We start from the raw sequence: 27,372 nt of genomic DNA on the forward strand, positions 1-27,372 counted from the left end.
AAAGGCGGGGAGGGGTCCAGAGAGCCCTGGCTTTGCAGCACCGGTACCGGCCCATGCTCCATGGGCCTGGGCAAGCCCCAGCCTCAGCTCTGATTCTCATCCGTGAGGCGCGGCCTCAAAAGGCTGCTGAGGAGGCATCTGCCCACGAGCACAGCCCCTGGGCCTGGCACACAGCACATGGCAATCCCCATTTCTTCTGACAACCACGAGCCTTACGTTCTCCCGCATTCTGTCATGCTCCCATCCCCATAGATCAAAATATTTTGGACATGTCAACCAACTCTCCTACCTGGAGGGATTCATATAATCCTACAGGCCATATGACCCAAGTCCTGGTTTGCAGGATAAACACCGCCTGCAGCCTCAAACAGATGAGCGTCGAGGGCCTGATCCAGGGCTGGCCCAGAAACATTCCATAGGAAGCCTGTGCCCAAACACCCTCCGAAACCTGAGGGCAGAGGATGTGGCGGGGTGAGGAAAGCTGGCCCCACCACATGGCCCAGTGGCAGCACACTGGAGAACCCCAGGGTAAATTCAGCCTACGCTTGATTTAAATTCAGATTAGTGGCCAACATCTACAAATCACACACACACACACGGTGTGGATTTCTAGCTTCTTTGGAAAAAATGGGAGGTCGTCACACTGGGCCACATTCCCACAGGCTCCAGTTGACTTAAAGAAGAACTTCCCCCTTTAGTTGTGGCATAGACACCCCAGTTCACCCCAGTCCCCACCACCTGAGTCTCCCGACACAAGACCCCTTATGGAGCCATCCCTGGTTCATGTGTCCTGGTCCTTGAAAGGCCCTGGAGTCGGTGACCCCAACTCAAGGCCTACAGGCACGTTTGGAAGGAGACAGCAGGGGATACGCGGGTGCCGGAGCCGCCTCCCTGCAGAGGTGGGAGTCCTGCCCGACGGCCGGCGGTGAGGGCCAGAGCCCCTGTCAGTGGACAGCCCCTACATGGCCCTCCTGGGCCACCAGAGATGCCTGGCCACAAGGTGCAGCAGAGGCAGGAAAGAAGGCAAATGTGGCCAAGGGAAAAGCACCCAAGTCTGCAGGGCACGGCAATGCGGTCGTCTCCATTTATTGGTGGTGAGGAAATCCTCGTGAGTTAATACAGTGCGATCTTTCCCCAGAAGTGTGCTGAGGGAAGGGGGCCCTAGAGCAGCCCCAGAAATAGCTTATAGCAATAGTGCTTTGACCAAGAGTTGCTGGGCACAGTCCCTGGGGAAAAGGCATTGTCCCCATCAGCTCCTCTCCCACAGCCATTCCAAAGGGGCGAGTGGCCATCAGTCCTTCAGTGGGAACAAGCCGGGAAAGAATGAACAACAGACGAGTATGAGCAGACTGGTGACGACCACACACAGGAACAGGCCCACTATCCCCTCCCTCTGGGCGCAGGGAGCCTCAATGAGGGGTCAGACTACAGTGTGTTAAACCACCATGATTAGCACCTACGTAAAGCGTACCCCCCTTTGGCTGATAATTAGGGACCAGAACTGCAACTGGGGCCAGCCTCAGCACGGGGGAACCCACCCACCCAGCGTGGCTATCAGAGGCCCCTGTCCTGGTGCGGTTTCCTAGAGAGCGAGGAAGATGAAGGAAGTACCGAGAACTTCAAGGGACAGAGTACAGAGGGAGGGTTTTGTCCATCAGGCCCATTCCTGTCAGAGGACACAGGAACCAACCCAAACCGAATCAGAGACTTCATAAATACAGCTCCTGAATGAGGAGAAACAGGTTCAGGGCCGCCTGCCCCGGAAAGGAAGACAGAGACTCGGAGCCAGGGCCAGGGCAGGAAGAAGCCAGGGCCGTGGCACCAAGAAGCCGGGGCAGCCAAGCCCTGCTTTCTGGCCTGCCAGGAGGGAAAGAACCCTCAAGGCAGGACACCAGGCCAGAGGCCACCAAAGGGTGGAAGGAGCCTCAGGTCAGAACTCTGACAACTCTGAGGCCCCATCTGGACCTCACACAGAAGGGAGAAGGACCAAGGAGCTGCCTGTCACGGCAAGGGCCGGGCGAGACGAGGGGCGGGTGTGCTTGGCCACTGCTGCTCCCTAGACCAAGGACCCCGCTTGCTCCTTGGGTCCATCACAGCATCTGGAGTCATCGGAACCAGACTGGGAAGGGCTGAGCCACAGATGCCTGTGGCTCAGAGAAGAGGGAAGAAAACTCTTTGGCCCAGACCAGCCAGAGGACCCTGAGGAGGGAGAGGCCGTCACCCGGAGGCCCCCTCCCCTTAAGTCATCTTTCCTCTCAACTGGTCCTGAAGGGAAGTGGGGTGCCCCCTCCAGCGGGGCACAGCCCAGGGCCTGAGCCGGGAGGGGGTGGGTGGAAGCCCCTGGCTGTTAGCTCCTGTCCCCGGGGGACTTGCTCTTGGTGTCACGCTTGTTTCCTAGCAGCTTCAGCACCTTCATGGTCTTGAACTTGCCCTTCCTCCTGCCCTCGAGTTCAGCCTCCTTCTGGAACTCTGCCGGAGAGAAAGGGGAGTCTTAACGACATGGTGCAGGAAGAGGCCAGGGGTAGTGACAGAGGTCTGAGAGTGCCTCTGGGAGGGGCTCAGCCCAGCTCCAGCCCCTCCTCCTGGGGAACCCCGGACACGTCGCCCTCCACCCCTCTGAGCCTCCAGTTCTTAATCTATAGAATGGGAACCATACTCTCCCCAGTGTTCTCGCAGGATCTGAGATAAAGGCAGGAGAGCCATCTGGGAACTCTGAAGCCTGGCATACATTTATCTTTAAAATGATGATGCCCCGGGCTGGTGCTCACAGCTCAGTAGGTTCCAACACAAACAGTGACTGTCACAGCTAGAAGAAACCTCAGAAATCATCTCTCCCAGCCTCTAATTTTGCAGATGAGAAAAATGTGGGTTTGAAATAGACTGACACCAACTGATCTCTTTGTAGGTGCGAGGCCCTGGGCCAAGTGCTTTACACGTTGTCCCAGCAGTCCTCAGCACACACCTGGGAGGTGGGGGCCTCTATCACCCCCATTCTGCAGACAAGGAAAGTCAGGCCTAGAGGGTGAGTAGCTGGCTCAGGTATCCCATTAGTAAGCACCAGAGCTGGGACTGGAACCCGGGCAGTCTGAGTGGAGTCCAGACTTAACCACGAGGCCACAAAATGAGTCACGGGTGGAACGAAGATTAAACCCAGGTCTCCTGACTCCCGGTCCAGTGCTCTTTTAACCGTTCTGAGAACTCTCTTATTCCCGGTAGGCACTGTGACTTGAGCTCACAGACCCCTCCAAGACCAGCTGTAGATCTCAAGGAGGAATGCACAGCGCAAGGCAAACTATCCTGGGAAAATGCTCTGTACCCCACAAACCTCCCCGTGGGCACCAGGGCATCCCACGCTCATGCTCCGAGCCCCGGCCACAGCCTTCGTGGTTATAGGCTGGCCTGCCTTGCTACACGCGGCCTTCCTAGCAACCAAAACAGCTGAGAGTTGTCACACACCATCCCTGTGGCGCCAGCTCCAACCCTCTTTTCAACCTGTCCCCCACCCTCCAGGAGTCCAAGTGGGCCAGAGTCCCAGGAGGGGGCCTCACCTTTCTTCTTGATCATGGCTTCCAACATCTTATCTTCCTCTTCCTCCCTAAAACAAGAAATGGAAGCTGAGGGTCTCACAGGAGAAAGGACAAGAAAATCTCTCGGTCCCTTCCTGCCTCCGACTCCTCACAGGTTGGGATCGCTGGCAGCGAGGGCAGGGCCGGCCCGACCTGCTCCGGGCCCTTCTCCCAAGGATCCCCCAAGGAGGCCCCCAAGGGGACCCAGCCATATCACCTCTGCCGGTCCTCATCCAGGCAGTTGATGATGGCATTGCGCTGCTCAATGAGGGTTACTATCTCCTGCATCAGCACCTTCTCCCGGCCCCGGTCCTCCTCTGTCCAGTCCTTTTCTGCCCAAGGAGAAAAGTTGGGAATGTGAGTGGGAGGAAAACCCTCCTTCCCAGGAAGCCAGGAAGCAACACCTAAGTGCTAAGTGCCACGCTAGACCCTCTGAGGATAGGAAGCGGGGGGCCCAGATGGGTGCGGATTACAAGTTTTTGGAGAAATGAAGATTATTGTAGAAGAGACTAAGGATACTAGGCTGCCTACCAAAAACACCCTTCTGGAAAGGCCAGCACACCTGTTCTGAGAGGAGAGACCAGCGCATGCTGGACGGCTTCCTGCTTTGGTCATCTATTCATTCATTCAGTACATGTTCAAGGTAGTTTCTTGAAGGAGGCAGGACTTGGGCTGGGCTCACTGAGAGCCTCCGAGGGCGGGCTGGCCAGAGTGGGCAGGGGTGGGGAAAGAAAAGGGAACCCCAATGGTCCTCATGCAGGAAAAGCAGCGTGACCCACGTGGCATACTGGGACTTTAATGCCATGAAGAAGGGTACACTAGAGGGACCCTGGGGACAGGGAGACCAGCCAGGAAGTGTCCCTGATGTCTCATACACCTGCTGTTCCTCCAGCCTCCTCTCAAAAACCCTGAAGACCATCCTCAGGCCCTACCTGCCCTCTCACCCAGCCCTCAGGCTCCCAGAGGATGGATGCCCACACTTGGCCCTTCCCTCCACAACATCTGCCACAAAAGGCCTCTCTGTCTCAAAATAAGCATCCTGAGTCCCCCTCGGCCATGCCCCAACCCCCTACCACCTCACCTAGTCAAAACTCAGGGGCAGATGGCCCAGCATAGTTCTAGGGACAGCATGGGCTTCAGAGTCACCATCCCAGTTCAAGTCCTACTCTGCCACATCCCAAATCTGGGTCCTAGACAAGTTATGACCCCGATCTACATGTGGGGAAACTGAGGCTCGGGGAAGTTAAGTCTTTGACCAGTGTCACACAGCAAGGGTGGAGCCAGTATTCGAGCCTGGGCAGCCTGACACTCCCCAGCTACAGCCCTTATGGTAGATATGGGTCCAACCCACTTGGGGGGCCTCGTAAACCAGTCTCGCCCCGCAAAAGCAACATTTGACAAGCCCAGGATGTGCTGCCACCATGCAGAGAGCTAGAGAAGCCACACAGTAAGGCCAGGCTGGCCTGGGGTACACAGCTGCTGTGCCCACTTCGGCCACAGGGTGTCTCTGTGGCTCCCTCTGAGTGGCAGCCACATCCCAGCCTCCCCGAGATTTGGGAGTGAAACAGACAGTAACAGAAAGCTAGGTCTTTCTATGGCTTCCCCATGGACCCTCCTGCCTCTGGCTCTCATCCAGCCTCCCAACTTCCCAGGATACCGTCTCTCCATTGACTGTATGTGTGCAGGGATGGGCAGAGGCCAGAGCCAGGAACCAAAGCTCAGCTCTACCACCAACGGGCTCTGCCTCGCCTGTCTTACACCTGAAGCCTCTGAGGCTCAGTGAGCCTGAGAAACTGGCCTACCCTCCCCGTGCACTGGCATGTTGGTGGCTGAACACAGGACTGTCTCCAAGCCCAACCCCTCCTGCTGCCCCTCCATCACTTGAGTCTGTCCTGTCTCTCCTTTCCAGAGTCATTCCAAGTCACTCCTGGCATGCATGGGTCCCTCTGCCTAACCTTACCCCTAACGTAATGTCCTGCCATGCTCTGGCCTGATGGCCGTGAGTCCACAGCTGCCTCTGAGAGGCCTCTGCTGTCACCTACTTATCAGAGCAGCCCTGGGGCCCGAAGCTCCTCCCCGCTGGGAACCAGCCCACCCACATGTTCTGGGAGAGGCGACAGCCACAGGTGGTCTGTTCCTGAGCCTGAGGCTCCCTGTGAGCCTGTCATCCCCAACGCCCTATGTGTCCACATTCCCACGCTGGCCATGCCGTTCCCTCTCTCACTGTGGCTCAAGCCTGTTAGCCCAGAGACACCTCCAGGCCCTCTCCTCTGACCCTGTCTCCAGAGTCTGCCTGTGTGTCCCCATCAGGGGCTCTATCTGTCCACTCGCCAGCCTGGAGGGGAAGAACCAGTCCCTGGGGCAGGTGCCCAAGGAACGCACGAGGCTGCACTCACCTGGTTTGTTGAGAAGGCACCGGAGCTCGTACTCCACGTCAGCCTGACGCTGCTCCAGGTTCTGCTGCTTGAAGCTAGAGGGTGGGAATAAGCTATTAATCCGGCCCCACGCACAGCTGCCCTGGCCTGCGCTGTCCGTGATGAAGGAAGGAAGACAGAGGGACTCTCTGTTCTAAGGTCCACAGATTCCAGGAAGGGGAGGAGCCCAGGGCAGGGAGGACTCACACATAGATGAGCTCGGACTCCCGCCGCACCAGCAGGTGCTTCTCGTGGATGAGCTTGAACCAGTCCACCAGCATGTCGTCCTCACGGCTCTCTGGAAGCCAGATGCCCACTGAGGCCAGGGCTGGCAGCAGTTCCCACTCCCCCAGGGCGAGAGGCTCCCCCCACCCCAAGGTCCCACTCCCCCATGGAGAGGCTCCCCCCACCCCAAGGTCCCGCCCACCAGGCCCTCCCAGGAGCTTCCGCACCGTTCATTCCGCCTCGCAGCTTCTCCTCCAGCAGGACCCCACGGTGTTCCAAGGCATCCAGCTGGCGCTCAATGGTGTCCACCTCCCTGTGGATGTCATCCTCGGGGATGTACTGGTCAGCCTGGACCTGCTCGACAGCACCCCGGTCACCAAAAAGACATTGCCCTCTCCTTCTGCCTGCCTGCTGCCAGGAGCTTTGCCATTTCTCCAGCCAGCACTGGCCACCATGGGCCCAGGGCCCCAGCTCTGTCCCACACCCCAATGGGGCCAGATGCAGGATCCCAGTGTGGGGAAGGGTCGGTGTGGAGACAGCCACAACCCCTCCATGCCCCTGGCCCCAGCACAGACACACCCAGAGGGAGGCACGACTCCCGGCCTCTCGTGGCAACCCTGCCCCCTTCTCTGCCACTCCAGAAGTGATATCCCAATGTGAGAGTGACCCCATTAGAAAGATAAACTTGAGAACTCTCTAATCTATTTAACTAGAAGTGCATCATGTGAGTGCTTTGATCCTTGAACTATTATTAGAAACAAGTTAAATGCACCACCCATCGCTCCTGCTTGAGAACGGCTGATCTGCTAGAAATCCCTCTGGCTGCAAGTTAAACCTTCCAGCTGGGTCACCCAAGTGCCCCCTCTCCGACATCTGAGGGCAGCTGCCCAGACAACCCATCCTCTTGAAATGTCCCATGGGGAGCCTGAAGCTACCAAGGAGGGGCTGGGCGCAGGCAGTCTGGGAGCTCCGAGCTGGTACCTTCCGCTTGATGAGCGGGAAGCCGTGTCCTGGGGCAGGAGGCCTCGCTGGCTTGGATCCCTTAGTGGCTTTCTTTGTGGCTGGGGATGCTGTGGGTGATGCCTTCCGGTTAAAAGGATTCTCCTTGCAGGAAGACTAAAGGCAGGGCAACATGACATAGGATAAGTCTGTGGAGGGGGCAGTAAGAATCCAGTAGCCTTATCACGTGGGACTATGGAAAGCAGGCTAGACCCCAAAGGAAGGGGGTGGAGGGCCCAGGCAGAGAATCTCCCAGCATCCGGTCCCCGATGCACTGTCATTCAGCAAACAGTCCTATTTCCCAGCACCTCCCCTGTGCAGCTGCTGGGCTGGAGACTTTTCTATGTTCTTATTGAATTCTCACATGGCTCCCAAAGTGATATGTATTGTAATGCCCATTTGACAGCTAAAACTCAAGTTCAGACAGTTTAAGTAATTGGCTCAAGGTCATGTACTTCCCGATGGCCCAAGCTAGGGTAAGAATCTGTTTCAGGGCACAAGTCACCCAGTACTGGGGACAGTGGACATGGATTTTCAGGCCAGACAGAGCTATAGTGTAGCTCATTCAGGCCTCACAACCACCCTTTCTCCTACAGGCACACTCAGGCTCAGAGAGGTACAGCTCCTTGCCCAGCGTCACACAGCCAGGAAGTCCGAAAGCAGGGATTCCACCTCCATCTGGCCAGCAGATGGAGAAGGGTAGCTCCCTCCCTGCCCAGGAAAGACCCCTGTCCTCTGATGCCCCTCTCTCTGTGCCCAGAGCCCTACATCTTTCTGTCCCTTTGGGGAGAGCCCTGCCCTCTTGAGGCCAGCACAGCCGGGCAGCCCAGCACTGGGAAAGGGACCTGCCTGCCACATGGACAACACCAACGTCCTCCAATCACTTTCCCCAGCTCATTGGAAACAGGTGCATCATCACGACCCCAGGGCATCCAGCTGGCGCTCAACAGTACTCCAAGGCCTCAATGAAGAGGCCTCACTTGAGGCTGTGGAGAGCTCTTCTGAGTGTTTACCCAGCTTTCTCCCAGCAGCTGGGGGAGGCAGGAGGGAGTCCTGCTCACTTCCCCTGCACCAGCCCGGGAGAGATTCTCTCAGGCCCATAGTTGTGAGTCCCGGCAGGGCAGGGAGACGAGGTTTGGTTCCCGCAGGGCAGTACCACCCAAGACCCCTGTCTCCTGGCCCTATTGCCTCTGGGATTCTCTCCTAATCTTGGGGCTAGGGGGCGCCCCAGAAAAAGCCCACTTGGGGCTCTGCCGCACATCCAGAAGGGCCCAGTAGGGCCCAACAGCCTGAAAAACTAGCCCCTTTGCCTTTTCTTAGCCACCCAACTTCAAAGACCTTTTACAAACATATCCCCAGGACAGAAAACAAGTGTTTGAATAAGCTGCCAGCGGGGTAGCTGTCCAAAGTCAGCCCCTCCCCAACCTCCCACCACCAAGGAACCCTGGGGCTTCTCGAGCCAGCTAAGGCCCCTAGAAGGGGCGAGGCCTTCTCAAGGTCTCACAGCAGTTGGGTGGCAAAGCTGGACAGGAGGCCACTGTCCTAACGGGGAAGGTTAACAGGAAAGGTTATCTGAAAGGCACATGGGGAGCCACTGGACCACCAGCTCAGCCCCCTACCCAGCCTATCCTGTCAGGCCAGGCCATGACCACAGCAGCCCAGGTGAACAGCTGCCATCTCCACCAGAGCTGGACGAGCCTTAAGCCTTCAAAGGGCTGCAGAGTGTGGGGTAAAAGTGGGCAAAAGTGGGTGATTGAACCTGGTGACCCAAACGGGCTGTGGCTGCAAGAGACGCCCCCTTGGGAACTAGATGGCCAGAGGAATGTCTTGACCCCTGGTGACCCCCAGTTCCTGGCGTGAGATGGAAACAAGTGTGCAAACAGCCCACAAAGGTCATGTGGAAAACGAACTCCCTAGAACGGTCACCTCATGTCCACTCCACCCCCAAGAAGATAGAGAGTGCAGAGCGGGCCTGGGAAGGGGCCTCTGGCATAAACAGGGCCTCTGTGAATGGACGGGCAGACAGAAGGATGTGCTGCGATGGATGGTGGCTGGGGACAGGCAGGTAAACAGGTGCCTGAATGCATCCATGCACGGAGGGCCAGGCGAGTGGAGAGATGACTAGATAAATGATGGGAGGTCTGGCCGATGGATGGAAGGATGGATGAAAGGCTCTGTACCTCAGTGAATGGAGTGGTGCATGGCAGATGGACATGGCCAAGGTCAGTCAAGAAGTCAGAGGCCAGCAAAGATGGAAGGCCCGAGACATTCCTGCCCTGAGACCAGACCCCTCACCCCCGCCCTCATCCACTAGGCAGGATGGCAGCTTTTAGTGAGGGTGACACACTCACCTTTACCTGGAGCTGTGGGGATGAGGTTCCAGAGGAAGGCACGAGGCTCTTTTCTCCAACCAACAAGAGAGGGGTGGGGGCAGCACCACTGCAGGGCTTGGCTGGCTGGGAACCTGGGCTGCCTCTAGTACTGGGAGCAAGGCCAGGATTGGCTTGAGGTGTCTGGTCCATGCTGGGCTGCACCAGCTCCCCGGAGGAGGACAGGGAGGAGTTGGCAGAGAGGCTGGCAGAGGTCCCAGGGGTGCCAGGGGCATGAACAGCAGGCTCTGAGGAGCTCTTAGGCACAACAGGTGGCTCCAGAAGCTCCCCGCTGGGGGTCTGGCTGGAACCCTCGGATGACAGGCTCTCCACGCTGAGGGCTGGTGATGGCGTAGCTGAGGGTGGTTCCGAGCGTGAGAGGCGGGAGGCGTGGAGAGCTGTACAAACAGATGAGCGAGTGGACGCACGAATGAGGGGGCACAGTCAGAGCTTCCGGCCTCACCTAACACGCTCCACTCTTGGAAACCCGTGTCCTTCCACGTCCAGACGAAGCCACGGCCCAGACGACCCACCCTCACTTCCTCAACCAGCATGGCTGCCACCTCCACTTCTCCCATGTCTCATCTGACCCAAAGCCAAGCTGAATTTAAATGGCAAATCTGCCAGGGGAGGGGAGGGCACAGACATAATCGAGACTGGCCTCTCCTGTGCCTCTGACCCAGAGCAGAGGTAGGAGGGAGGGCAGCAGGTGAGGGCAGGAGCGGGCAGCCCTCACAGCGGCCGGCTAGGGGCAGGCACTGCCCTGCACTTTAATTGTCGTGCAGGTGATGGCTACTACGCTTGCAAGTATTGTCATGTGTGTTTTCCAAATGAGACAACAGACTGAGAGAGGAGGCACTGGCCCAAGCGAGGGCTGGGGTGAACCCAGCTGTGTCTCACATGGAGCCCCCCCACTGGCTGCGTCCCGCACCCGCCCGCCACCTCCACTTGGCTGACCACACTCAGCTAGAGGGTCCCAGGGACTCAGCATGGGCCAAGGCAGGAACTCCACACCACCTGAGCATCTGCCTCTGATAATCACTAACATGCTCTTGGCCCCACTGTCTGAGGGGCTCCCACTGAGGTCTCAGAGGCAGCTGGACCCCAGCCATGGTGGAAGGTGACCGGGCCCAGAGCCTAAGACTACAAGCTGGTGAGAGCCCCAAAGTACAATGTTCCTGGAGGAGAGGGGGGGTGCTGGGTTGAGGGGGTATCATGCCCAGGATCTGACCCATCACCATTTTCCATTTGGAGGACAGAGGACAGACACAGGGAAGGAACTACTCAAAGTCACAAGGCCTGAGTCACAGAGCCGGGTCAGAGCCCGAGGCTGCCAGCAACTGGAGGAGAGGGACTAGACAGGGACGAGAGTCCAGCTAACCCACACTTTCCGTGAGCCTGACTGTGCTAAGTGCTTCACCAGATGATACGCTTAATTCTCACAGAAGATCCGTGAGGTAGATCACGAAGGCTTAGGCGTAGAGCATAGAGCCTAGGTCCAAATCCTGCTTCCACTGCATAAGTGCTGTGAGGCCTTGGGCCAATCACTTACCCTCTCTGTGCCTGTTTCCTCACTCGCAGATGGGGCTATGATACCTGCCTCACAGGTTAGCTCCGGCATTAAGTGAGAGGGTCCACATGAAACGCGTGGCAGCTGGCCGAGAGGGGATCCCACGCACCACGCCCCCTTCCCGGCCCTGGGCTGACCCGGGAGCCCCGCCCCAGAGTTCCGACTGTCAGGAGAGCTCCCAGGGATGGCACTCACCGAGTGGGGACGCGCTGGGCGCTCGGGGGGCAGGGCGCTTCTTTGTCTTGGGGCTGCTGGTGGGGGTGATGCCATACCACGGGTGTAAGGACTTGGGTGTGGACTCCGGGTGGGCCTGAGCAGGGCCGGTGGCCAGGCTAGGTGCAGCCGGGGGCTCCTCCTCCTCCTCCTCAAAGGGGTTGTAGGGCTTGGGCTCTGGGCCAGGCACCGCAGGGCTCCTCGGGGTGCCCTCCTCTACGCCTCCATTCTCCGCCCGCCCACTGTGCTGGCGTGGAGGCCCAGGGCTGCTGCTTGGGGGCAGTGGGGCTGGCTTCTTCTTTGGCTCTGCCTGTACCAGAGTGATCCATGGGGGGTCCTTCCTGGGGGTGGGCGTCCTGGAGAGCAGCAGAAAGAGGCAGAAACTGCTAAGAGGCAAGGAGGACACTGTCCTTCTCTCTGGATGCTTCTGAGTCTATTTCAAAGGGAGTGAATGAGAAACTTTGCACTTTGCTCCTCTCCCACCCCCAGCCCAGTGGGGCCACTCTAGGCCTGAGGCTAAAATGGACTGTTAGAGTCACATCCCAGCTGGGCCCCGTGAGGCCCAGAGAGGGTAAAACCTTCACCTCACGCAGCCTCCGTTAGCCCAGCCCAGGAAAGGGCCCACAAGGGGCTCCCTGTGTGACACTGAGAAAGTCACCTGGCCTCTCTGCATCAATCTCCCACCATGAAATGGAGACAAGAAGAAGCCTCACCTCACAAGGTCACCGTAAGGACCCAGTGGGCACCTGGCACATGGCGAGTGCTCCCTGAGCATTAACTAATGTTGGGCTGTGGCCCACCGCTTCCGCTCAGACACACAGGAGAAGCAGAGCTCCAAAGAATGGCTGGAAACAGGTGTCCTCGCCTGGGATGCAGGGTCCCAGGGTAGAAGACCTGAGCCACATAACGGCTAAGCCTTTCTGGGCCCTTTTATACCTGGCTGCTAATTCTCACGACTCTATGAGCCAGACCTGGGCCTCCCACGTTACAGAGGTGGTGGAGGCTCAGAGAGGTAAAGGGACTCCGGAGGTGGCAGTCTCCATCAAGCACTGCTGCCCACAGGAGAGGCTCCAAGAAGGGCCTTGGGGAAGGGAGCACAGCAAACCTGCCCCACCCAGAAATGAGCCCTGCCCATGCCCAGGAGGGTGTGAGGTAGGCCATGTGCCCATAGAAAGCCTCACACACACCCCCCAGAGGCCCCAGGGGGACCCCCATTCCCACTACCAGGCCCCTGAAAGCCTCTCAGGGCCAGCATACCTTTCTGACAGCTTGGGTGTCCCTCTCGGCTTGGGGACAGGGGGTTCGTGCAGTCTTCCTAGATGAGAAAGGACAGTAAGACAGGCCTTCATGGGCAGCCGTGGGCTGGAGAGCAGAGAGGAGCACCCAGAGAGGCAGCCAGAGTGCCTCCCTCACCGAGGAGTGCCCTTCCTTCCTACCTGGCAGGTCGACCGCACCTGCACAATCTCACTTCCCCAGCCCAGCACTCAGGGAGATTAGATAAGCACCAAAGGTGACAGGTAGAGAAGGTCAAAGGGGCAAGGCCAGGGCGTCGGACTCCCTTTGCACTTCAGTTGAGAAGAGGAATCCAAGTGCCCCTCAGACACTTCCCCAAAGTGGACAGGAAACATTGTCACAACTCAGCCCCAGTGTCACCTCCTGCAAGTCTGTCCCCTGACTTCCAAGTGCCCTTTGTGAACCCCATACAGCCTCTGCTCCCCCAATCTTAACAGGCATCTAAGTCCTACTGAAACCCCTGTGTCTGTGCCTGTCTCCCCCTGGACACTGGCAGTGCCTGAGAGGCACGGACAGGTCCGAACAATATCTCTGCCCCCAGTGCCCAGCTCAGGGCTGGGCTTAGAGCAGGCCTCCCGAGTGCAGAACTGAACTGAACAATTCGGAGCCTTTCTCCCCCAGGCTCCCGCCCACCGACCCCCCCACCATGGTGTTCCCTAACCTAACCACCATCCCTAACCAAATGATCAGGTCCACCCAGCACATCTCGGGTCACAAGAAGCCTGTTTCTGTGGGCTCAGGAGAGCACAGCGAGTTCATCTGAGAAGGGCCTGTGATGAGGGGGTGGGGCACAGGTCTCCACTAGTTTGGACTAGCCTGAAGGGAGCCCCCAGGGGCCCACCTGACCAAGGACACACCCTCCCCTGCCCCCTGCGTCCAGCCCCTGAGATCTACCCTGCCAGACATCCGGACACTGACAAGCGACAAGCACAAGGGCTGGGCATGGGAGGGGAGGTCACCTGGAGTGTGCACTCAGACTGGCCAGGACATACACAGTCTGCCCCAGAGACAGTAGGGACACAGGCACACACAGTGTGCACTTGCCACACATCCTGAAACTTAAGCACATGAGATACTCAGAAGAACACAAACACTTCAACACACACAGCGCAGGGCAGCCTGGGGCACGACCAGTGTCTTTTTGGTTCAGCCTGTACCCCTAGCACCGAGAACAGAGCCCGGCACAGAGGCCTCAGTCACTATCTGTTGCACAAACTAATAATCACAGAAACAGCCACCCCCGACACGAGGCACACACAGGCACCCAGGGTGGCCCTGTGAATGTTCCCAGTGCACGTGTTTAAACACACGCTCCACAGCGAGCGCCCAGCCCCAGCTGGGCCCTTGCTCACCGTTCACCAGGCCGCTGCTGCCACCCTGCTCCATCGAGTTCTCAGGCTGCAGACTGGACCGGGGCCGGGGCGTGGGGGGCGTCAGGGCTGTGCTCTCGGAGACCTTCCTGGGGCAGGTGTGGGGCAGCTCGCTGGGGGGCTGGCCAGCTCCGGGGGTTTGTCAGGAACCTGAGGCTTGGCGGGGATCTGGGGCCGGGCCTCGGGGCTGGCCTTGGGCACGTCCACCTCAGCCCCCGCAGCTGCGCCAGGCCCGGGGCCGCCTTCCTCCACATCCGTGGCTTCTTCTGCTGCTTCCTTTGCTTCTTGCTGTTGCTTTGGCTGCGGAGGGGGCCCAGACTTGGCTCCTGACCGTCCACCCGGGCCCAGCCTGGCACACGGCTCCGCACACACGAAGGTGCCCTCCTCAGGCCCACTCCTGTAAGCCCCGGGGAGCAGGGTGCTGGAGCACTGCCGACACCTGCCAGGGAGAATGGGGACAGGGTATCTGACCTGGCTCGGCAGCCCGGCCCAAGGCACTGGCTACCCCGCCTCCAGCAGCCAAGGCTGTTACCTCCCTCCCGTCCTTCCATCTGCCAGCCTGGATTCTGTCTCAATACTCTGGACTTCCCAGAGGAAAAGGCAAATGGCAACTGTCAGGATCATAGTAGAATAAAACCACGTGAAATCAGCAACATAAATTGTGAAACGTGCCTTTAGTTTATGCTGCAAGAGGAAGCAAAGATGTCACCCCCAAGAAGTGCCATCCAGTGTGCAGGCTGCCACTCATTAGTGACTCAGGAAATCAATTCAGCAGTTTTCAACCAATCAGGGTTTGTTTTTTGTTTTTTGTTTTTTAATGGAATAGAATAAAATTAAATTAAATGTCAGAGTATATCACACTTGTTTCATGAAACTCTAATTCCAGTTGCGCATCTATTTATACAAGTTTTATTTTAGGTATATATTTACAATCAGTCAGTGTCAAATGGATTTCTTACTGGGGAGTCATATAAAAAATTTTTAAAATGCTGCCCTAGTGGACAGATATGTCGGTGCCTGTGTAATGGTTTCCCTCCCTGAGATTTATCCCCCAGGACACTGCAGATCTGCAGTCAGGTCCCTGGGTTCTAGGTCCAGCCACACCCCACCCCTGCCCCGCCTCCGCCCGCCCGCCCACAACCACGACCGAATGCACCTGGCAACTCTCAGTCGCCGGCTCCCCTCGACTTCTCGATTTTCTTTTCTCTCTTTTTATAACATATAAAACGTTTTCATACATTTTCTAAGTTATTTGTATCTTCCTGGCCTCTTACTCCACTTTCTTTAAACCTGGCTTCCCTTGGGAGCCATACAAGAAAAGCGAGTTGTTACTATGATTCTTTTTTAATCCTTTTTTTTTCCAGTGGCATTTAAAGCCTATTTTGCTCCTCATACATCATCAGGTAGTTTGCCTCAAAGAGCGCTGGCACTGGAGGCAGAACTCCTGAGTCCAGCCCACTTCTGTCTCTGATTATGTGACTAAGCAAGTCTCGTGCCCTCACTAGGTCTCAGTTTGCTCCTCAGTGAAATGGGGATAAGCAGGATGCTCCAGCATGAAGAGCCTGCCAAGGGGCCTGGCACGTGGTGGTGCTGAATCCATGGACGCTCCCTCCCTGGTACTAGAGTGCTAGGGGTGAGGCCCCTGCCCCCAGGCTCCCCCAGCCACTTACCGGAAGCAGTGCCGGTGGTACAGCTTGCCCTCGGCCAGGTAACGCTGCACCAGGTGCACGTGCTGCTGGCAGGCCGCGCAGGTGCTGCTGGGGGCTCGGTGGGCACCCTGCTCTGACAGGCAGCTGGAGGAGAGCTCCTCACCCTGCAGCGAATGGGGTGAGCAGGTTGGGGGTGGGGCATGGTCACCAGCCTTCCTGCTCCCCACCTCTGATGGCTGTTGTCCCCCAAGTGCGCCTGAGCTTCACAGTGCTAATGCAGTTCGTCAGAGCCCCAGAGGGGCAGAGGGTGGTAGAGTGTCACTGTTTCACAGACGAGGACACTAAAGCCCAGAAATGGGGAAAGACTTGCTCAAGGTCACTGAGTCAGGACAGACACATAGAAGTCCTGTCTTCAGTTTGTGGGGCCTCCCCCCACCCCAGAAAGGCAGCTACTGGCTGTAGAACGTCTTCCCCTCGGCTGCTCTTGCCCCTCTCCTGTCCCTGCAGGTTGGCCCCCAGCAGGTGACTGTCCTCTTAGGCTCACCTCACCTGCCTTCTCTGCCTCCCCTCCTGGAGCCCAGCAGGTTTAAGTCCCGGTTTCTCTACTTCTAAGCACCATGACCTTGAGCAAGCGGTTGGTGTCCCTGAGCCTTGAGTTCCCACCTGCAAACTGGAATCCTGTCCCCTGCCTGCCTCAGCCCCGCACCTGCTCACTGGGCACCGACCCTGGGCCCGGTGCCTCCGACAAGGAGCAGAAGGAAGCAGGTGGGAGAGTCGTTTGCACACTGTGAAGTGCTATCCGGATGTGAAGGGCTGGTGTCATCCCTCTAAGCACCTTGGAGCAGGCTACTGGCTGTGTGACCCCCACTTCCCAGCTGACAGACCTTGGGCAAATGACCAAGCCTGAGCCTCAGTCTTCTCATCTGTGTATCAGGACACATAACTGACCTCCACGGCTTGTCGAGAGGATTAAGCAAACACCACGGGAAGTCAAAATCTCTGTCTTGACAGGAATTGAGGGAGCATTTACCATATTGTTAGATCCTGTCAGTCCCAGGATGGCAAAGCCAGTGTTGTGGACTGCCCCATGCCCCTTTCCCAGGCCTGGCGTCTTCTGACACTGCCTCCTACCCTGGCCTGTGATTCTACTTCCAAAGCCAACAGGAAAAGGAAAGAGCGCCCTGTGAACTCTGCAATGGCAGTTGTCCCCCAATGCCACCCTCTCCACCCGCACCCAACCCGCCCACCGCGGATATCTGCCTACCTGAGCCCTATAACCTGGTTCCACTGGAGGAGATGCTTCGGATGGTGGGGAGGAGGGTGCCAGACCCTTTCTGGCTGGTGAGACACCAGCTGCCAAGAGACAAGAAAGAGACGCTGAGGCAGGTGGAAACCCTGGAGTCGCGGGAAGCCCCAGTCTGGCCTGAGATTTGAGGTCCACAGGCATCACCTTTGGTCCCAATGCAGTGAGACCAGAGCAGCCTCCCTCTTCACACAGGCCAGGGGACACCTCCAGTTCCAGGCCGAGTGCTGAGCCCAAGCTACTGAACCTCACTGAGCCGCTGCAAAGTGGGACAGTGACTCCTCCTGCTCAGGGCAGTGAGAACAATAAAGCGACAGCACAATCACAGAAGTCACGGCACCCAGTAGGTGACGGGACAGGTAGCTTCCCTCCCCGCTGGGTAAGGGGGTCGAAGGGAACCGACGGTGCCGGCCTGAGGGTTCAGGAAAATGGGCTGGCTCTCTGGGCCGACAAGGAGCTGCCCTGCCTCTGCCCACATGGGCAGGTGCAGCCCAGAACCCTGCCTGCACACCCTCGAATAAGAAGAAACCCTCCCATCCCCCCCGCATCAGCCTCCTCCAGCACTCCACCCCTTCATTATTTCAGCAAATATTCAGTGAGCATCCACTCTGTACCCAGTGATTAAAATAAAACCCCCAAATCCACGAACTGTATACCAAAAAAAAAAAAAGGCATTTTACTGTATAATTTAAAAAATAAAACCCAAGTTCCTTACTGTGGTCTAAAACAGCATTTACCAAACTTCAGGTCACAATCCACTAATGGACCCTGAAATCAATTTGGTGAACTGCAACCAGCACATTTAAAAAGTGGAATAGAACAGAGCTGCGTGCATCACACGTCGTGAGGGGAAGAGTCATTTCCTGAAACTTGTTTCAGTGACACACATGTGCATGAACTGAGATTGTGCTGTGAAATGTATTTCTTACCAAGAGTCATGTTCAAAAATTTGGGGAGCCCAGCAGCCTAATCATGTCCCAGTCCCTATGGCCCCCTCTGTCCTCATCTCCTCCTTCTCCGCCACCTACTGAAGCACACGGGCCCCCTGCTGCCCCCTTGCCTGGAACATTCCTCCCCAGATCTTTGCATGGCCTTCTTCTCCTTGTTCAAGGCTTAGCTTAAATGTCACCTCCTCAGGGAGGCCCTCCCTAACCACTCATCTAAAGCGGCCACTTCCTCCTCCCATTGCTCTCCATTCCATTACCTAATTTTCCTTCCTTATTAAACTCTCCTGAAATTATATTACTTATTATTTTGTTCTCTCTTCTCATCCCCCATCCATTAGACTGCAGGCTCTGTGAGTCTGTCTTGTTCTCAGCCCTCTGCCTAGCACAGTGCCTAGCACACAGTAGGGCTCAATAAATATCTGTTAAATGAATGAATAAGTACCAACTGCTGGAGCCGCACAGATGTAAAATAGGCAAAGACGGTCTGCAGGAGAAGAGAGAGGAACAATCAAGATATTATCACCAGAATCTTATGTTCACCAGGGGGCAGGGGACTACAAGAGCATCTGGAGTGTATCAAGGCAGGCTGCTTGGAGGAGGCAAGATGGAAGGTTAGAGGATGAGTGAGAAAGAATGTGCTAGGGTGAGAGAGGAAGAACAGAAAGCGGAGTTTGGGGTTGGAGGATCGCGAAGGCTCAGCAGGAAAGAGATGTGATATGTTCAAAGAAGCACAAGAAATTCAGTATGACCACAGCTGGGGCAATGAGTGGCTCAGGTGAAGTGGGGGGAGTCCTCAGGAGCCCCAACAAAAAGATGGACTTTATCCCGATGACACCCATCCCTGCCACCTTGTGGGGCAAGGACCTCTCCTCTGATTTCCCAGAGTGCTGAGCATCCTTCACTCACACGCTGGTTCCAGACCAGGTGTGGCTACTGGAAGTCAGGGGTCAGCTGATGTGCCCAGGGTCACCGGCACCCATGGAGCCTGGCACAGGCTGAACACTCAGCAAGCGCTGCAGTGTCTTAGCCAGGGCCAGGTTCCAAAGTTACCCGGTCCAGTGAGCTCACCCTCTGAAATCCCCCGACTCGCCCAGAAGGTACAGTACGGGGCAGGAAGAACCTAACAGCCGGCTTTGCCTCCAGGCCGGGAACGCAGCACGGCGTTCCTTTTGGTTGAGCAGTGGGTGGGATGAAAATGGTTTGCATTTAGGGACTGAATTATATGAAAGGCATAAGCTGTACTTCAGCAACAAGAATCCCCACAGGCCCAGGGGGTGTGGGAGCTGGGCTACCAGGGCGCCTCCCATAGGTGCCCTGTGAGGACCCAGGAACAGAATGGGCACCACCGACAGTATTGAGGGTCCCTATCCCGGAGCCCCCCGGAAGGTGGCCCTCCAGGGAAGAGCTTAGTAGAAAAAGACTGGAGTTTGCAATAAGGAACCCTCCAAAAGATAGGGCTGGACTGTGATCCTAAGTAAGCTCAACTCTAACCAATGGAGTGAAGACATCTTGCTAAACCCGAGTCCTAAATAAGAGCCAGACACAGGCTCACACTTCCTCACATCAGCACTGTAAGACAGGAGCTATTCTCACCCCCAGTGCAAAGGGGAAACTGAGGTAGGGAGGTGACCATGGTGGCCCATTGTCACCCAGAGAAAAATTTTGAGTCTGTGCTCTTAACTTCTACCCTACTGCCTCTCATCAAAGACTTCTATTTTGATTTCTATTAAAATACACATAATGTGATTTATTCAAGTATGATGTTAATCTCTAGCATTATCTCAGGAAGGGGGGAGTAATAAATTATTTTAATTGTTATGCTCTTTTCTCTGTGTTCTAAATTGTCCACACTAAGCATGTTTTACTTTTAAAAACTAAAAAAAAAACCCTGACTTCATAGAACGCTTTTTTAAAGAGATGGGCTGGGATTGTCCACGTGGAGAGCGGAGGCAGGAGGTAGGGCTGAAATGGGGCAGGGGAGGGGCAAGGCACCCACCCCCTCAGGACCCATGGACAGCAGTGACCCAACACAGGGGTCAGGACACCTCGATTCTCGACCCAGCCTTTGAGCTTTCATGCTGTGTGCCTTGAGCTCCCTGCTTCCCATCTCTGGGCCTACTTCTCTGCAGAAGGAGAGGCCCAGTTGTCCCCCAGGAGATTCCTGCACAGAGATTCTCTAGGCAGGAGGCTCTGTGGCCCCCCAGTGACCTGACTCAGAGCAGAGAAGTATGCTTGTACCTCCCCACCCCCTTCTCCCTTGCCTACCCGCCCTCAACTCCCCAGCTTCTCCGTTCTCAGTCCTTGAAGGTCACTTCTGGAGAAGACGAGGCACAATAGCCCTACAAGGCCATTTCCCTGCTGGAGGAAAACCCCAGGGAAGTACCTACAAACAGGAAGTGAGGGTGGGTGCAGAGGTGAACTCACAGACAGCAGTGAACGCGCCCTGCTTTGTCTCTTCTTACATTATTTTGCTCAATTATGGGTTTTGCTCAATAAACAGCATTTCAATGAGTGAATGAATGATCCAGTGAATGAATGATGTGCTGCCTTCCCAGCTGTCTGTGGACACACATCCCCACTCCCACCCCCAGGGCCAGTCTCCCTGAAAGGCTGTCTTCCTCTCACCTTGGCCAGGGCTGGCAAAGTGGTTGTAATACTGGGACACGTAGGTCATGATGCTGAGGCAGTCGGGGACACTCATGGAGACCATGTCATTGGGGTCCAGGAGAGCAGGGATCCCCAGCTCCTTCTCGGCCACTTCAAAGGCCTGGGGTAGGGACAGGTACAGGGGTGGGGGCAGAAGCAGCCACAGCAGGAAGAGGAAGAGGAGGCAGGTTTAATGGGCGCCCCGTAGCTGAGGCTCAGCTTCTCTCAGGGGATGGGGGAACCAGGGCAGAGGTCAGCTCTAGCCCCACACAATGACCCAGAGAAGGGAGAGGCCTGGTGCTCTGGGAACAAGTGAGTTAGACCTGAGCAGGGGGCAGGGGAGAGGAGCAGCCAGGACCCGAGTGCCGGGCAGCTCCTCAGGGAGCTGTCCAGGAAGGAGCCCCTGGCCACAGCTCCTGCCCTGCAAGACCCCTGCCCACCCCCTACCCCCCACACAAGGCCCCTTGGGCTGCCACCTAGCTGCGGACTCACCAAACGGTTATTCTCGAAGACATTGTCCTTGGAAAGCGAATCGAAATCTCTGAAAGAGGCAAAGGGGAGGAGGAGCACTGAAGAGGGGACTGCGCGAGGGTGTGAGGCCAGGAGCCGGTGGAGGTGACCTCGTCCCGGGGGGGAGGGCTGTGTGGACTGCTGAGGAGGAGGCAGCAAGCACACACTCGGAGGGCCAGGGCTGCGTGCTGGGGGCACAGGATGAGCTAATGGTGCCCAGAAGCATCCAGGCGGAGACTGCAAATCACTCAGAACCAGCGGGGCTCAGATCCGAGCTTTCAAGTTTAAGTCCCTTCCCTCTTTTCAAATTCTGAACACCCTTCCTCAGGAAGCCATGTCCTGAGTCAGTGGCAAAGATAAGACTAAGACGAATGCTTGTAATTACAAGGACATCCATGGAATTTGGGCCTCAGCTGGCACTGTGCTGAGCTCCTGTCTTGAATTTACATTATTTTCAACTCTCTCTGACAGGTATGTACCCCATGTTACAGATGAGGGCACTGAGGCCTGGAGAGGGGAAACCAGCCAGCCCTGGAGTCCATATTCCTTGGTTCTTCCACTACATGTCACAAACCTGGAGAAGCCACACCAATCCAAAACCCAACCCAGCCTGCAGATGAGTGGTTTTTTTTTTGATGGGCCCAGGAATAGAACAAGTTTGAACACGAATGGAAATCGTACATACTCCAGAGCTGCTGGCAGACACTGAACGGCTGACTGACCTTGCTGCGCCACTCCTGGGAGCACCTTCTATTGGGGGGACAGTGAAGGGTTTCCTAGTTTCTAAGCTGGGACAGGTGAGAGGCAGTGAGGCCTGCCTGGGAGATCCTGGGAGGGGACAGCTCACCAGCCTGCTTTATTCCCCCGCCCCCTCCCTGCCCCAAGCTGCTGAAGTGGCAGGAACCAGAGGAGGCAGCCCGGCCTTCATGCTACGCAGCCTCCTGGGTGCACCCGCCCAGAGCCTTGCCCTTCTATGGCTAAAAGCTGCAGCCTTCCTGCCCGATGCAGTGGGCCCAGAGGCTGGAGAAGACAGTACATCCTCCAAGGTCTAGGTCCCAGGCCCTGTTCTTCCAGGTCAAGCTGTGTGACCTTAAGCAGGTCAACAGTCTTCGCAGCCTTCATTTTCCCACCTGTGAACTGGGCTAGGCTCTAGTACCACCTTCCAGTCTGGTGGGCAGGACTGGTGTCCAGGCTTGGTAAAGGGCTGGCCTCGCAGATGTAGGGAGCAGGCAGGTCCACCCTCCTCTCCTTGCCCGCCTCCCCCCTAGCTTCTCCAGGCAGAGTCCAGGTATAGTGAACTGGGGCAGAGGCAGGAAAGGGTGGCTTGAGAACCCTGGAGAGAGGTACCCCAAGGCTGGGTGGACTGGGGAGAGAGGAGGCGACATGACAGTGTATGTGTCTTAGGCCTCTTTTGCTACCTCTGTTCAGGCCACTTCCTTCTCCCCTCAGCTGGGTCCCTAACTCCCCTCGCTCTGCCACTGCCTAAGAGTGGGATACTCAGCAAGCTGTTTAATATCTCTAAACCTTAAAGACACTGAACAGGGTGAGGGGACACCAGCCTAAGTCCCCGACAAAGGCTCGTTCCCAGACCAGATGAGACAAAGCAACTTGTCTTGGTCATTCATTTCAATCTCCCAACGGTATTTCTAGAAGGCTAGGGTCACATTTTGTTCACCCTGTGTCCCCAACACCCTACATAGTTCCTGCTACTTAGTAGGTGTTCAATACATGTTTAGTGAATGAAGAAATGTGGGAAGCATACAAAAACCGTAAAGGCCCCCAAGATACTACAATTCTTCCTCCAGTCTCTTCCCCCACCCCTATCTCTGTCTCTAACCAACATCTGGGCTCTGTAACACAGAGAGTTTCTGAGAGTTTTCAAAGGCCCAGAAAGTTCTATTTGGCTGGGGGAGATGAAGGGCACAAAAGTGAAACCCACATGCGCTCAAGGCAGCTTAAAGATGCCTGGGCTGGGGAACGCCGGCAATGCACCAGCCTCCTCACCAGGCAGCAGAACCCCGCCCCCCACAGAGGCAGGGGCCCCACCCCTACTCTCGTGGAGATCCTCCCCTACTCATTGCTGAGGTCCTCTCTATGCCTTATGTGGCCCTTGGGCCTCGGTCTTTGTCCTGTGTTGGCAGGACAAAAGGACTGTCCTGAGGGACAACGGGCTGGCAGCCCAGGCGCTGGCCTGCCTTGTGAAATGAATGCCTGGGGTGATTCTAGATCTCTTCTCAGGAGGGGGGCTGCCCTCCATTCCACACCAACTTGAGCCACATCCCCTCCCCCAAGTACCTACACGGCTCCCTATGGCCCCATCCACCCTCCTTAGCCAGCAAGAGGCCGGACACACTCTGGCTCAGCCACTTCTGGCCGTCCCTGCCATGTGCCATAGGCGATGCTGCCTGTGGCTCTACTCAGGGGGTCCCCTCTGCTCAAAGGCCCTTACCTGGCTCTTGCTATCTCCTTGAAGACTAAGTGACATCTGGGAGGCCTTCCCAAGCCAGCACTTCCCACGTGGAATTATCATCCCTGCTTCTACATCTGTTATCCCCACAGGCTGCGGGAGACCGCGTAAGGTTTGTCTCTTTGTTGGTTGCTAGCTCCATCATCACCAGGCACAGTGCCCAGCAGAGTAGTAACTCTGTAAATACTTGTTCAATAAATGAAGGAATAAGACACTTTCATCACCACCCCCTACTGCCTGATAACACTATTTGCATAAGTAACGTTCATTGAATGCTCATGACCTCATTTAATCCTCACGACAATCTTGCGAGGTCAGTCTTATTATCAACCCCCCTTGTACAGATGAGGAAACTGATACCTGGAGGGATTTATCCAAGGTAACACCCCTGGGACATGGAGGAGCTGAATGCAAACCAATCAGCATGCACTTTGATGCTGGAAGGCTCAGACCCACCACGCGGCTTAGCTTGACCCCAGACTGCCTTCACACACTGGCCCTGTCCCCTGCCTCACGGCCTGGCCCCCAGCCAAGTCCTCCACTCCAATCTAGGTGCTATTCTCCATCCCACCACTCCCCGCCCACTTCTATTAGTGCAGTTGTCACATGCCCCACAGCAGACAGGGCCCATCTATGTCTCTCCCTCACCTTATTTACATCCACTTCCCCAAAACCCTCTCCTCCAGGGCCCAACCCACCACCCACAGACACTGTGCCACACAGTACGGAGTAAACCAAGAGCATGTGCCATCGAATCCTTGAGGCCGTCCTTTCCTTCCTTCCCGCCTTCCTCAAAGCCCTCCCAGGTGCAGTCCTCAGGGAGCGCAGGTCTGAAAGTGAGACACATACAGAGACTCCAGATCCTGTCAGGCTCTGGGAGCTCTTGGTCGGGCCTGTAGGCAAGAGAGGCAAGTACCATGACTCTTGTCCCCAATTTGCAGATGAGACAGGAAGCAGAGGAAAGGTGGGCACCAGATAAACTTTCACTCAGTGTTTTATGAATGAATGAATGAATGAATGAATGAATGAATGAAAGAAAGAGATGCCAGGGCCTAAGGCAAGAGGGAGCTGAGATAGAAGCCCAAATCAACTGTTCTGGGAGTCCGAATAAATTTTCCCATGAGAACCTCTGGGCAGCTGGGGACAAGAATGGGCCATTTCATACCCTGGAGCGGCCGAATGGTGGCTGTCAGTCAGAGACCAGGAGTCTATACTTGGCCTTCCTGCCCCACTGTGGAGGGCAGGCCTGGGAGGCAGGTCTGTGTCCTAATTGGAGGGTGGGGTTACCCATTCATCCAACCACTGTTAACCTAGAGTTTCCTCCGCGCCAGGCACTGTGCTAGTGCCCCGGCGACAAGATCGCATGAGGGAGTCAGAGAAATGAGGTTCACTGTACTCAGAGCAAGCCCCCCCCTCCAAGAGGCCTCAATGCTTCACGGGGAGGAGGGTGCTCAGTGTGCCTGTCTGGGAGGAGTTTAGTACAAGAAAGGCCCAGAGTCCCCCCAAAGAGGGCTCGGTGCTCCTTTAAAGAGACAAGGCCTTGGAGGCTGTCCCTTAAGCCCCTTAGGCGGAAATCAAAGCCCTGTGGGCGGGGTCACCCCTTCCCCCCACCCCTGCGGCAGAAGGACCAGCACGCGGCGGGAGCAGTGTTCCAGTGGGCAGGGTCAGAAAGGCCTAGTGGGGGAGGGGGTTGCCTCGGATTCGGGGGGAGGGTGTTTCAGTGACCTTCGAGGCGTTCAGAGACCCTCCGTAGGATCGGCGTCTAGGTCTCCGAGGGGCGGCGCCTGCCACCGCCCGGGCCCCGCGTCACTGAGGGGGGCGGGGGTCCCCAGCCCGGGCCCCGCCGCCCTGCCTCCCGGCCCGCCCGCCGTCCCGGCACTCACAGCAGGTCGGGCCGGTGCCGGTGCAGGATGGCGCAGAAGGCCAGGCCGTCCCGGAAGGAGCTGCTCAGGTCGCGGATGTCCACACCGCGGTAGCCCTCGCACTGGCGGCGGCACCAGGCCAGCAGCGCGCCCCGCGGCCCCGCCATGAGCCGCGCGGGGTTCGGCCCGGCTCCGCGCGCCCGGGAACAAGGCTTCGCCCTCGTGCCCGCCGCGGGCCGGGTTCCGGCGGCGGCTGCGGCGCGGCGCTACCGGGCGCTGCTGCGAGCTCCCGGCGGGCGCAGGGCGGGGAGGAGGTGGGGCCTCGGCCGCCCAGTCCTCCGCCGGGCTCCGGCGCGGGGTCCCGGCTCGGCTGCCTGCTCCCCGCCCGGACCTGCCCGGACCTGCCCGGCCGGCCGCCGCCTACTCGCCGCCGCCTGCTCCCGTCTCTCTGGGCCGGCCGCGGGCGCCGGCGTCCGGCTGGCCTCGGTCCCCGCCCGCCGCTGCCGGGGAGCGGGGAGGGGGCGGTGGCCTGGCGCCCCACCCAGCGGCGGCTCCGCCCCCGGACGCGGACCACCCCCCCCACGAGCCCGGCAGTCTACCGCCCCCCTCCTCGGCGACCCCCAGTGACTCCTTCCCCACGGTGACCCCTCAAAGAACTCTGGGACAGCCCATTAACCCCTCGCCGACCGCAAACTAGCCCCTCTTCACAATGACGTCCTCCACCCACCACCTCCACCATGCTGCCCACCGGGAACTCTCCTCTTCCTCCCAACCTGACTTCTTCCCACTCTTTCGCCTGACGACCTGCAAATCCCCCACACTGACTTCTCTAAACCCACCCACCTCCCCTTGCCTGAAACTTTGGAGGCATCCCCCACCTCAGACCCAATCAGGCAGTTCCCCTGCAGAACCCAAAGCACCCCCACCTGGCCACCAGCGTCTTCACTCTGTCTCACCACTCCCAAACGCCCCTGACCTGCAGGTAGTTCTGTCTTCCCCAGCCCCTCTCCCAGTATCCTGCCAGAGAGACTCCATGCTCCCCACTACCACCATCAGTCCAGGTGTCCACTCAGGGATGTGTTGAGCCTGACCACCTGTCCTACAGAGGTCTCCTGACCCACTGTGTGGGCTCGGGGATCTCCCCGCTCCCCACTGGGGCCCCTCTCCTGCCTCTCCTGGGATGGGCTCTTTTGGGAAGGACCTATGGGAAGCAGGCCCTTGTCTGGCAGGGCATTGGGGGTCTGCCCTCGAACTTCCCCAGCTTCACTCTCCATCTGTTCCCCCTTTAAAATTTGAGTCTGCGACCCCCACCCCCCCAGAGGCCTTTCCTCCTCCAGGAGATGAATCAGCCTTCCACATGGCTGGCGGGCTGCCAGCTGCCTTGGCAGTGTTATCACTCTGAGCAGTGCAATAGTTAGTTAGCTGGATATGTCTGTTGCCCCACCCCACAAGAGAAGGAGCAGGGTCTTAGTCATCTCTGTCACCCCTCAGCCCTAGGGGGCCGGGGGTATGGAAAGAATAAGGATTTGGGAGTCAAACTGACCCAGGTTCGAATCCTTGCCTAGACATATGATCTTGAGCTGCCCTGAATCTCAGCTTCTACATCTTAGAAATGGGGATAATTTCTTTACAAGGTGGCTGAGAGGATTAAGAGTAATGTACCCTGATCTTTAGTCATCACCCATAAATGCTAACTATTGCTATCTGGTACCTGGTAAACAAGTAAAATGAATTGAAAACATTTCATATTTAACTTGTCACCTGGGCCTTTTTGAGTAAATTATTGAGGAGAGAGGCCAACTTGGAGAATCCCCTGTCCTCAAAGGTCTACTGAGTCCCAGACCAGGATACAATGATGACCCGGCTTGCCAGCCCAGGTCAGCCTCACACCCTGGTTCTGTTTGAGGCTGAAAGACCACCATCTAGGCCCCAAATGTGGACTCTCGGGCTTCCTAGGAAGGGGCTACCA

At 57.1% G+C, this 27,372-nt stretch overlaps 1 protein-coding gene across 1 annotated transcript; it reads right to left on the bottom strand.

The window, feature by feature from the left end:
• Positions 1 to 1,055: 1,055 nt before the first annotated feature.
• Positions 1,056 to 25,858, bottom strand: MICALL1 (MICAL like 1). The gene is given in 17 exon segments (XM_039877709.1): positions 1,056 to 2,469; positions 3,549 to 3,595; positions 3,784 to 3,898; positions 5,963 to 6,036; positions 6,188 to 6,278; positions 6,433 to 6,559; positions 7,187 to 7,321; positions 9,556 to 9,971; positions 11,339 to 11,712; positions 12,614 to 12,671; positions 14,002 to 14,115; positions 14,118 to 14,458; positions 15,690 to 15,832; positions 16,933 to 17,021; positions 20,544 to 20,685; positions 21,057 to 21,105; positions 25,425 to 25,858. Coding segments are annotated over 17 exon segments (2,583 nt in total). The 5' UTR covers positions 25,571 to 25,858; the 3' UTR covers positions 1,056 to 2,347.
• Positions 25,859 to 27,372: the final 1,514 nt, after the last annotated feature.

Source organism: Pteropus medius, unplaced genomic scaffold, assembly GCF_902729225.1.
Source record: "Pteropus medius unplaced genomic scaffold, Ma_sr-lr_union100, whole genome shotgun sequence".
Classification (NCBI taxonomy): Eukaryota; Metazoa; Chordata; class Mammalia; order Chiroptera; family Pteropodidae; genus Pteropus; species Pteropus medius.